General features: G+C 32.2%; 1 protein-coding gene across 1 annotated transcript in view; it reads left to right on the top strand.

The window, feature by feature from the left end:
* Suv3 (Suv3 RNA helicase) overlaps positions 1-13,107 on the top strand; it is a 348,081-nt gene that overhangs the window by 218,550 nt on the left and 116,424 nt on the right. The window contains exon 9 of the mRNA XM_089592298.1: positions 12,922-13,080. Within this exon, the coding sequence (XP_089448424.1) occupies positions 12,922-13,080 (159 nt within the window). The remainder of the gene's footprint in view (positions 1-12,921; positions 13,081-13,107) is intronic.

Here is a 13,107-nt window from a genome sequence, read left to right as displayed (position 1 = left end):
GATTAACTTTCAATTTATTTCGTTTATTTAAAGTTATTTAAAAATAATTTTTTTAAGGACGTGGATTGTACAATAGAGTTTTGTTGATGTCAAAATAAAAATTTATAAAGCGTTCAGAAATTGAATTCAAATATAAAAAATGTAAGTATAAATGTTACTCAGAGTGTAAAAGTAACGCTTGAAATTAAAAATGAAATAAACCATTTAAAAGATTTTTTAAGGAAATATTCAATATTTGCTAATAAAAAAATTGATATTGGTACGGTTAAAAATGTTAAAGCAACAATAAAATTAACTAAAAACAAGTACAATATAAAGAAACCGTATAAATACTTTACTTTAGACAAGTTAGGAATATAAACTCAAAAAAACTATTCGATGCAGAACTCGTTGAAGAGTCGTGCAATCCATGTACTGCGCCAGTCACTCTAATTGACAAAAAGGATGGGACGAAAAAAGTACGTGTGTATGGATAATCATTAATTTAATGAAATAATTATGTCCAAAGTACAATCATTTGGTCTTACTAGTATATTCCCTTACGGAATGAAGATAAATATAAAGTGGCTTTTGTAACTCACCATGATTTTTTTTTATTTTTTATATCGGGTTACCGTGACAGCCTATTGGCCCAGTCGCCGGGGCCACCCACTCACCACCTATGTGTGGGGGTGTATTGCCACACCCATTAAATCTTCTCTTTAACTGATACCATACAAATCATACCATGGGCACAGTGGAAGTATCTCCGGTGTAACACACCTTGTCAGTTAAGCTGACACTCTCTGCACCGGAGGGAAGTGCATCGGGTCAACTCGCCACTGTGTAGCCTGGGTCCAAAGCATCGGATCCAGGCTAATTAGCATCCCCAGAGAAGCCCCATGTTTCAGGGGCCACTTCTCGCCGGTAAGGCCAGCGATCCCTGCCTGGCGTCGGGCCCACTAATCCCTACCTATTAGGCCCTAACACTGTTTCGCATTCACCCAGGCCCGAAGACATGTGGAGCAAGGAAAAAACCCTGGAATTACTCTCAAGGAAAATTCCACGGAAAAACCCGCCCCGAAACAGCCAGGGTTACATAGGAACTTTTCCCGATGAAAACAGTTTTTGAAAAAATCTGCACTCACCGGGAATCGAACCCACGACCCCTAGAACAGCGTTGTATCAGTAGCAAGCACGCTTACCACTGAGCCAACGCCGTTCTTCGTAACTCACCATGATCACTGGCAATAAAAATATTTACAGCTTGAAATTAGCCCCAGCTACATTTTAACGAATTTTTTAAGTATAATTAAAAACAATTATTTGGATCTCTTCGCTATCAATTATATAGATAATATTTTAATTTTGTTATAAACTGTTCAGATCATACAAAACTCACTTACAAAACTCTTCACGTTTTAAAAATAAATAGTTTAAAATTATTCTATGAACATGTAGTTTTGCACAAAAAAAGTGTCATACCATGGACTTTTTTTCCACAAGATTTTTTCACGCTAAAAACATGAAAACAAATCAGATAAGTTTAAGGTCAAAATTATTTTCTATTTAACGTACATTCCAATGTCAGGGATGACATTAAAACCCTTGCATAATTTTCTATATAATATTATTAATTTTTACGGTCAAGTAAATGTGAATAAAGTTTCAAGAAAACAAAACAGTACCTATGGGTATCACCAATTTTAGTGATATTCAATTAAGATAAGCCAATATAAATTCACACAAATGCTAGTTTCGAAAAAGTAGGTGCAATATTAAAACAACCTTAAGAAAATGAATCTACTGCGCGGTGGTACTCTATTTTTCGTAAAATCTCACGACATCTGGGAAAACAAAAAAAAATATATTTTACATTTTTCGGGAATAAGAAAGGCCATTTTCTGTCAGCAACATTATCTAATAAGTCAAAAATTTTTAATATATATGGATCACGGACCTTTAGGAAATTCAAATATAAAGAATTTTGAAGACACAGAACTATTACATATTGTAAACTGTATTTTACGACTTAAATTTGATATTCAGTTTAATCTGTACAGAAACACTTCAGAGGCTGATTTAAAAGTCCAGAAATATGTGAAAAAAACAAAAGTAATGATTCGAAAATAAAGAAAGTGAATTTTGTGTCATTAAAAAATATTTCGAATGATTAAGAACCTCGAATTTGTGATGAATATTACTTTATGAAATAAGGTAAAGTACCCTCTATTCGGACACATAATTTTAGGTAATCCACTATTTCTAAATTCACAAAGAAATAAGCTGTTTTTGCGAAAAAGGTGGTTGACATATAGATAATGAACTAATTTTTCTGTCACTTATAAAAAAAAAAAGAGTTCTTTGTGACCGTGTGATCATTGTTTGAAATAATTATAAAGATTCAATCTCAAAACCCCTATATTCGGACAATGCATTTCTAAATAGTCCGAATATAGGTTCCGTTACGACGTAGGGACCATAATCCGGACAGTCGTGAACATTAAGAAAATGAGGTTATGGCAGACCTTTATATACAGTTATGTTTTACTTTAATGGCTTTAATTTGCTAAACAAATGCAAAAATCAAATTATTATTGTATTTTACTTCATAGTATAACCATTTCTTTGCACTTGTAAGCAAGTGAATTGCTGGATTATGTGTGTCCGAATATGGAGTACAGTTTGAACCGTAGTATCTAATTTCCGGACAGCAGCCAAACACAAAAAACCTCGATTTGCAAGCAAAAACATTTCTTTTGATGAATTATCAAATTAATTCGACGTATGTTGTAAACTATCCTAAATCAATTCGATATTGTAGATTACAAATAAATTTTTTCATTCAGAAAGTGTAAAAAAGTTATGTAAATATCGCTGCTGTCCGGATATAGGTCCGAGCAACACTTTTGTCCGAATACAGGGTACTTTACCTTATGCATTGTATACAAACCTTAAATAAGAAAGAAAAACTGAATTGAACAAAAAAATTTCATGTAAACTTACTTAAACAACTACACAATTCACAAGTTAATACTTATGTTAAACCAATGTCATTAATGATTACATCCAATCTCTTACTTAAAAAATATGCATAAATAAATAAAAGTTATTCGCAGAACCGGCGAAACATAAGTAAAAACAAAACGAGATAAAAAAAATTTAAAGCTCTGTTATCACAGTTAGATTTAGCATAAAAATCGTTAGAAATAACATTGCTTGATACAATAGGAGGTTTAAGTAAATATAGATCCCCAAAAAAGTATTTACTCTTGATGGTGGATCAATTAACTTGATACGTATTTATTCCTACATCAAAAACGCAGATAGCACGAAGTTTTATTCCATTTCACGGATCACTATCCTGAAATAATCACCACAGAATTTTAAAATTATTTAAAACCAAAAAAACATTTAAACAACTTTTAAAGCAGGAGACTGCATTTTCCAATAGACACAATAAAAGAATCAACCAAATGTTGGTAAACAGGATCCATTGTAAAATATATAAAAACAAGAATAAAGCAACATCGATTATTACAGAATAATATATTCGCGAATATAACAAGACGATTCTTAGCTTGGCGGGTTTTTCACCGAATTATTTATAAACAAAAAAGAATATCTTAATAATGGCAAAAGAATTTAACGAAAATATGAATAATAAACTAGACTTTAACAGTGGGTTATAGATTTCATCGATTATTATTTATATTTCTATAGATCGCAAAAATTCTAACATATTGCATAAAAATCTGTATCATAATAAACGTTCATAAAAAATATAATGTCAACCAAATAATATTATTTAAATTCAGAGGTAAGGTAAATAAAAAGCACTTGGATCGTGTTCTGACAGGTCCTTTTAAAAAAGTGAAAAAAGCATCAGAATCTACGTACGAAATGATTTGTATTTTTCTTTACAATTATTATTGTTATTAGAATCAAAGTTATTTTTTCTACATCAAATAAACTATGATTTTTAAGTTACTCAACACAACTCTTTAACATCCAAACTTTCAAGTTAAGAGAAAACGCTAAACCTATAAATCAACTCTTACCATTTCTCATGAATTTTAAATTAATTATTTTGTAAACCTAGAACCCTGATATTTACCATAATTTTTTTCCCCAAAAATTTTTGATAACATTTTTATTACAAGAATAGTTGTTGAAGATGCAGTAAATTAAATTGTATTCCGTGGAACCCAAAACGCTTTCTATTGGTCAAAACTTTCATGACATCATGAATACATAAACAGCTTTGCCTTAATTTGGAGATGGCTTAAATAGTATAATTTTTTACTATTTTCATTGTATTTTTAGAATATTTTACGTTGAAAAAAGATCATGAGTCTAAAATATGTATCAGGTGTAGATCAATTTTTTTGATAAGTTGGCACTAAGTGTGAAGAGCAAGATCGTACAGTTGCTTGAGGGATAGCTTATTATGTATTCGTAACGTCAGAAATGTCCTGACCAATATGAAGCGTTTTGAGGTTCACGGCGAACAATTCAATTTTTCGCACCATTAACAATTACACAGGCCCACAAAAAAATTTTTCTTCGCACCATTATGCTATAACCCTATTCCTTTGTATTTTTTTGCCGCTGAATCTGATTCCATAGCTAATTTAACCCGTAGACATCAGGATTTTTCCCTAACCTCAAAAAACACCTTAGATTTCACCGAAATAATTAAACAACATTTCACAGCACCACAACAAACAGATTCTGACCTGAAGGTCTAATAATAATTACTATACGTTTTTGCAGTTGCTAAATTTGAATTGAAGGTCTAAATAGCCTCATCTGGACTGCATTTATCCATAACCTCTAAAACATCCAGTATAGGCTGGAAAAAGCGTTAGAAAATGTTCTCTCTGGTCAGAGGAGAAAAGTAGGTGCACTATATGTTTTTGGGGTTGCTACATTTAGATCTGAGGTGTAAATGGCTGCTCCGTCTGATCTGTATTCATCCAGAACCTCAATCAACCTACTAGTATAGACTTTTATGTGTAAGCGTCAAAAAAGTTTTGCTTTGGTCTGAGAAAAAAATACGTATACTGTATGTTTTTAGGGTCTCTGGTTCCCTTGCCCCCATAAATCCTGTAATTATGTAACTCCTTAATGCTACAATTCCAAAACTCAATAATCTTAAAACCCTAATTATTGGGAAGACTTTATACGAGAAAATAAAAAAATTGTATGTATATTTCAATAAGCCAATACAACCTACTTTTCTCCGCAGCTTTACACCAACAAAAAAAAGCCTAATGACGGTCTGCTTTTTCGATCTCTTTTATCCTCGAATGATTTGTGAAGTAGATTACATTTACGTTTCTTAGCATTGTCAGTACTCTCTCTTTTCAAAGTCCAACAGTAGTCAACCATTATATTTACATAGCATACACCCTGATAACGTATTTCCGTTTACTTCATATCTTGATAAAAACGTTTCCCTGGCTCTTCGCTGGCATCCCCCTGATTTTACGGAAAGTCGTCAAGATGTGAGTCAAGAAAGTGTACGAGGTCCGTCCGGAAAGTATCGGGCCTACCTCTACAACCCTGTGCCGTATTGTCGAGCGACCTCTGTGGTGCATAAACGTTAACAATAACCGCTTACAAACTTAGCGGTTGCTCGTTGATACCTTTCCGACGCATAGTTTATGTGCAGCGCAACTTTGTTTACAAAGTTTTTTTTTAAGTTTGGTGGATTTCGTGATTGTTTAAAATGACTAAAAAGCAAGTCAACGAATTTGCATTAAATTTTGCTTTCAGCTCAGAAAAACGAATGCTGAAGCTATTCAGAGGATGAAAAAAGCTTTTGGGAATAAGTGTATGAGCCAAACAGAAATAAAAAAGTTGTTTAACCGTTTTAAAGAAGGCTGTACTTCTGTTTATAGTCGAAACAATGTTCAGTCAATGTTAATTTTTTTTTTTAGGAAGGTGTTATGCACCACGAATATGCACGAACAGGTCAGACAATTAATAAAGAATTTGACGTTGAAGTTTTGCAACGTTTGCGTGAAGCAGTGAGAAGAAAACGCCTTAGCTTTTGGTCAAATGGTGACTGGTTCTTTCATCATAATAATGCGCCAGCGCATTTATCGACTATTGTGCAACAGTTTTTGACTACACACTTTATCGCATTACTGTGACAACCTTCGTACAGTTCTGACATAGTCTTCTCTGAGTGTTGGATGTTTCCAAAAACCACTGAAAGGACAGCTATTTGATGACAAAACGACAATTAAGAATAATTCGATGACAGAAATCAAGGCCATCCCTAAAAGTGAGTTCCAAGACTGTTTTGAGAAGTGAAAACATCGCTGAAACCTTGTTGTTCAATGAAATGGGGATTACTTTGAAGGATGCCATACACCGGATGATAAAAAATAACGCCTGTGCAGAGTTATAGAGGTAGGCCCAACATTTTCTGGACAGACCTCGTACTTTGTCACTTATTAAGCAGCCTAGTGTTTCGTAGTTTTTTAGAAGATTAGCCTCTCATTCTCTATATTTTTTGCTTATGTGGTTTTTTAAAAAGTTTTTAACCTCGTTCCTAGAGCTTAGCTATGCAGCTCTTTTGCTCTTATTCATAGAATCAACAAATGATTTATCTCTCAAGAACTTACGAATTTAAGGGCCATTAAAGATACCTTTTTTTATTTTTGCACTACATAAAGCTGGAAATTGTTTGGCCAAATAAGCACAACATTGTCCTTCCTTGTCCAATGCTTTTTCAAATTGTTTCATCAACCCGAGTTCAATGTGCAAACGAGGAAGTAAAATTTTTTATGGCTTAACTTATGGTTTACACATGACGTTGTGAGATCCAGTTTTCATTGAAATTCAAGCTGGCCAATCTTTTTTGTCGTAATCATGAGCACGATCCTGACTGTCCCACAAGCATAGAAGGCATGAAAATTTTGTAAAACCAGATTGATGGCCCAGAATCATTGTGAGGATCTTGAGATCACCCCATATCTGCCAAGTGTGTTTAGCTTAATTAATCTTCTCCCAAATTATTTTGATATTTTCATAGTTTTCTTTAAGTGTTACTGAATGGGCTATAAGTACTGGTGCATGTATATTTGTATTATGTAACAACACCGTTTTGAGGCTTCGTTTCGAGGAATCCACGCCACCTCAAAGTAGGCCTAGTGGCACCATCTATTGGTCAGGCCGGAAACTTATCAATCCACCCTCGTATATTTTTTTTCATTTCATTCACTATGCCATAAACATCATCACAGTACATCAAGTCTTCTTTCCTGCTGAAGTACTTCCGGAATGCTTATTCTCTGTTACGATAAAATGTAACTCTTGTTTCTCTGGATATCATATTCCTTTTTTTCAGTCTCGAAGCTAATAATTCCGCTTTATTTTTCGGCAATCCAATCTTGCCGTGCTAATCATTATACCAAAAAGATTGGCCAGCTTAGGATTCAATGAAAACTGGGTCTCACAAAGTCATTTGTAAACTATAAGTTAAGCCATCAAAGATTTTACTTCTTGGTCTGCACATTAAACACGGACTGATTTAATAATTTGAAAAAGCATTCGACAAGGAAGGACAATGTTTTGCTTATTTGGTCAAACAATTTCCAGCTTCATCTAGTGCAAAAATAAAAGCAGGTATCTTTGATAGGCATCAAATTCGTAAGATTTGTTAAGAGATACATTATTTGTGAATTCTATGAATAAGAAAAAAGGAGCTGCATGGCTCAGCTTTAAGAACGTGGTTAAAAACTTTTGGGGAAACCACAAAGCGAAAACTGTAGAGAATCAGTGGCTGATTTCTAGAAAAACTACAAAACACTAAGCTGCTTGATAAGTTAGAAAGTACACTTTCTTGATTCACATCTTGACGACTTTCCGCAAAATCAGGGGGATGACAGCGATGAGCAAGGGAAACGTTTTTATCAAGATATCAAGTAAACGGAAATACGTTATCAGGGTGTATGCAATGTAAATATAATGGTTGACTACTGTTGGAATTTGAAAAGAGAGGTGAAATCTGAGGTGTTTTTTGAGGTTCGGAGAAAATCCTGATGTCTACGGGTTGAACGGGCTATGGATTCAGATTTAGTGGCTTAAACTACAAAGGAATAAGGTTATAAAATTAAAGGCAACGAAAAAAGTTTTTTTTTGTAGGCCTGTGTTATTGCAATGAAAATGGCATCAAAGAATTCGGGAGAAAAAAATTGTAATGAAAATCAGGGTTTAGATGTAGAAAATAATTAATTCAAAATTTAAGAGAAATGTTAGTTATGGTCGGTAAAGTCAAATTTAACTTTTTTATATCTTTGGAAGCTCAGAATAACAAAATCATTGTGGCAAAACTGAAGATTATTTGAATTATGAATGAACCTTTGGAACTGATGAAACTGTCCATGATTCTAGGAGAAGATGGCCTAAATCAGGTATGATAACATTTAGGGCCTAGAAAATTTAGTGTTTTTATGATGACAAATCAATTTTTTTATAGAAGATGTATTGAACTTTGAAATAAATAAGAAATATTGTGTGGTGGTCAATTAATTTATGATTTATATTTGAAAATCAAAAAATAATTTTGCCCTAGGGGTTAAAGAGTGTAATCCGTTTGAGGCAACGTGAATAGGCATTACAATGAAGGGAAACGTGCTTTATTTAATCATTTAATTTATTATTGTTATCTAATTTAATTAATCTGCAACTGCTGAAAAGCCGTGCTTGTAAAAATATAGCTATCCTTAAATCTAAATGACTACTGAATTTTTTACTCGAAAACTTGAAAATAGAGACACCAAGAGTAAAAATAATTTGTTACATTGCAGTAAAATTTCTCTGAAGTCATCCATTCTGTCTCGTTTTTGCCAATGATACAATGATCAGGAAATATTTCTGCAGATAAATTTCTTTGATTATTGAACATAACCATGGTTGATAGTAGATCACTAGCTGCATTATCGCCTACCAAAGCCGTGTACACTTTTCGGGTAAACTCTTTTCTCTCCTTTTTTAACAAAAATTTTGTTGCATTTGAAATTTAATAGAGAAGCTAATTTATCCATGTTAAAAACTGTTTCTGGTCTAATATCATTTAATTAAAAATTTTTTGATACTCATACACTGTATTGAACCAATCTTTTTATTTTTCCTCAGTAATGCTACCTCCCGTAGCGCTTAAATTTTTTTCTGACAGTTTTGGATTTTTATAAAGAAAATATATGTAACAGTGTTTTCCTGGCCTATCATTAGTAAAGGGTGTTTTTTTGTTTTTTGTTTTTTCACAATCATTTAACACAGTATGCAATAGATTCTCTTTAGTAATGAGAAAACCACGCTTATTCGAGGTAAAAATCTATTCAACTAGTTGCTTTTCCTCTTCAGCACTTAAAAAACTATTTGATCCATGTGAATGTTTGGAAGGAATCTATTGTTTAACCCTTAAATGGAGAGTAGTATACGGTACATTATTTGCTTTGCTTGCAGCTAAGATATACATCCCTTGATCAAAAAGTTGCCTAGCTTTTTTAGTACCAGAAACACTGTAAGGTTTGATTTTAATGTTTTTTTTTTCTGAAAACAAAAATTCATAAAAGCGTTAGTATATAGGTACAAGATAACTATATTAGTTATTTTATAGTCCAGACATTTAAACAATTATTCATAACTTTATTAACACTGTAAGTAGCACTATACTGCTCCAGATTAAGTGTATGGTCTGTCCGGGTCTATGAAATGACCTTAATATCAAAACCATTCACTTAATTGTACTTCATTTATTTTCAATTAAATGCCACAGTAAGTATGATTAACAAGTTTTGATAATTGTGAAAATTGATTATCAAGCACCTTTAACCAAGTAACCCTATATTTTATTAATTAATAACATAATACCAGATGACCTGGAGCGTTTACTGTCCACTACATTGTTAATAAAAATAAACGAATAAAAACACATGCCCCTATCACTTGATAACCCGAGGCGCTTACTGGCCACTTAATTATTAATAAAAATAAATAAGTGATAATATAATGATCTATTACCAAGTGACTTGGAGCGTTGAGTGGACACTTTATTATTAACAGAAAAAATAATGAATGACGCTAGCACCTATCGCCAGATAATCCGAGGTGTTAACTGTACACTTAGATATTAATAAAAATAAATGATTATAAACACACGTACTTATCACTAAATGACCTGGGGTGTTTACTGGACAGTTTTTCTATTTTATCTATTAGTTGTCTTCTAGTAGTTATGATTACGGTAAAATCGTAACAGCAGCGTGAGATATAAGAAACTGGTCATTGGCTTACACGAATGATGGTCTTCTTAACTGATGTTATCCTGATTTCTTGCTATAATTAGTACTACACAAAAACAAATGTCATAATTATTTAATGATAAAAAGTCATGAGAAAAGGTATCTGAGTGAAAAAGTCACTGTGTACTTGTTTGGATGGAAATTGAGAAATGTGTATATAAAAAAACTAGCTTATATCAAAGCTTATGAAGACCGGTAGTCATACTTAGACAACATTTATCACATTTTATTTACTCACCTTCAAGTAAACCTAACTAATAAAACTAAACAAATTTTGAAAATACCTAAGGAGGCCATTTGCAAACAAGTACTCTAGAGTTCTTATAGCTATTAGGCAGCTTCTTGTTAATTAGATTATATTTTTTCCAGATCAAGGATGAGAAAAAAATGACTTAAATCACAACAAAATAAACGAAATCGATTTTTTTTCTCAACCTTCATTGGTAATTAGGAACTCATGCCCTAGAACACAAAATAGCTGCAGTTATATCTTACAGATATTTAAGTCTGAAAAAAAAGAAAATAATACAGGCAAAAAGTATCACGTTACCAGGGTAAAGTTCCTAAAAATAAACAACTATTTTTCCTTATCTGACAAAAGGTTCTTTGCTGGCATTAAACAAGGTAATATTTGCTAACTACCTTTAAAGCAATGATAAGATATTATTAAAAATGACAACTCTTGATAATATACATGGAATGCAGCTTTCAATAGAGAAGTATATTCATTCACTTAGTAGTAGCTACAGTGTCATTCTTTTTGCTGTAGACCTAGTGTGTCATCACTTTTCAATGTACCAATATCACCAACGTTGACGATTGCTCCGATTCCAGAACGTTACAAGCAAAAACACTAGCAGACGACGCAACACTTAATGAATTCTTTGTCTCTCTCTCTCTCTCTTCCTGCTTCTATAGCAAAAAGCTGGTTACCCTTGAGACCCCAACGCCATCTCTGATCAATCAAGAGGAAATAATATTCGACGTTGCCATTTAGAGTCACTGCCTGGAAAGGATTACTTACACTTAAGACGCACTACGTCGCTATTGTTTTTAAAAATCACCCTGCAGTGTAAGTTTATTTCTTTAAGTTTGGATCGTCAATGTTAATCAGCATTTCGGGATAAAAGTTTTAAATGCGATTTTTAAGGAATACAAGTTTTTAGTATGATTTTTCCAATACAATTCTAGCTGAACTCTAAATTTAGAGAGTCGTTTTAAATCAACTGAAAATTATTCAACAGTACCCAGCGCTTTTACTTAGCATGTAAATAATGAGTATCAAACAGAAAAGTCGTAACCATGAAGAAGTTTGATACAAATAATAATGTGTATTGTAATCCAATTTTTCAATCTAAGCGTACGTAAAAAAGGTGAACCTTACACGCTGAAACATAGTCATTTTTATAACTAAGTTGACTTGTATTTTTTTTTATTCATGGATTTTATTGTTCAATTTTTTTAAATTTGGTTGATAACTATGTTTTTATAATCCTTTTTTTTTTTAATAGAGTTAAAACACTTTTTTTAATTATTACAAAAGAAATAAACTTCTTAAAGAATTCGTGGATGGGAAACTAAATGATAGTAATAAATAAAATCCAAGCAATTATTATTAACATGTAAAAAAAATAGCTCTAAAAAATCCAATTTAAAAAAATATCATGACTGTATGTTTAAATCAAAATTACTCGTATAATTTAAAGAATTGACCCATAAAAAAAAAAAAAATTCACATTTGATGGAAATTGAAGTGAGCCACAGTCTTGCAGAAGTACGTTTAACCCACGCGGCTACTAACTCGCACGGTAAAAAATAATCAGTTGTCATATTTACGTTGAAGTAGTGGGTTCTTGCTAAAAATACTGAGATATCGGGTTCTTGCTTAAAATACTGAGATCGTGGGTTCTTGCATAAGTCCGACGATAATAGAACTTTTATCTAACTTATATCATTCTCTGTTTGTTTTTTAATGTCCAATATGGCGATCGACACATTGACCACTTTTTGACAACCAGTCATACTATAATTTTAGTCAGACATCAGTATGTATTGCATAGTAATTCTATATCAAAAATAAAAAAAATATTATGAGGATATTGTCAATAGGAAGGCCCAATAACTGATACGCACTGACACTACTAATCATACCTACAAAAAATTATACAACAAATGTTACATAAAATATAAAAATTGTCTTAATCATGTTAACGATTTGAGTGAGCCTCTAGTATAATGCTTGTAAGTTTTTAAATATGGTTGCTTTTTAAGCTATCTATAAAACATTTTGACTTCGCACAATATTTAGAATATTGCTGTTGCATTTTTTCTTCATTTTCTCATCAGTAATCTAAAGTCGTTTGAAAAATTTCATAAGAAATTTTTCGTCAATTAAAAGAAGAAAGATAGGGTCTACAGGTATGAAATTAAAGTTAAATAAATCATGAGTTGTACCTTATTACGCTATTATTCTCATTTTGATTATCATAATTGTCATAACTATTGCCATTTTTACTGTTATTATTACTGTTTTTAGTTCTTAGTACAGGTAAATGTATACTAATTTAATATGATACTTACATAGGTTTAATAGTTTTCATCCAATATTCTGAAATTCCAGGGCTACGTCACAACATTTAAGCCAGAAGATTTATTAACGTTGAAAAATTTATTAAGCAAAACACCAGATATTATTTCTCAAGCTGGATTACACCCCACTGCTGATCAAATCGAATTATATGCTTATCACTTACCAAAAACTCCATTGTCAAATCTAATGGTATTAGACTTAATTAATTTTGTACGC

This window comes from Copidosoma floridanum, unplaced genomic scaffold (assembly GCF_036245765.1).
Source record: "Copidosoma floridanum isolate Cflo_tuat_1 unplaced genomic scaffold, Cflo_Japanese_pri ptg000016l, whole genome shotgun sequence".
In the NCBI taxonomy this organism is placed as follows: domain Eukaryota; kingdom Metazoa; phylum Arthropoda; class Insecta; order Hymenoptera; family Encyrtidae; genus Copidosoma; species Copidosoma floridanum.
The sequence above is the reverse complement of the archived record's forward strand: the minus strand, read 5'-3'. Positions and strand labels throughout refer to the sequence as shown.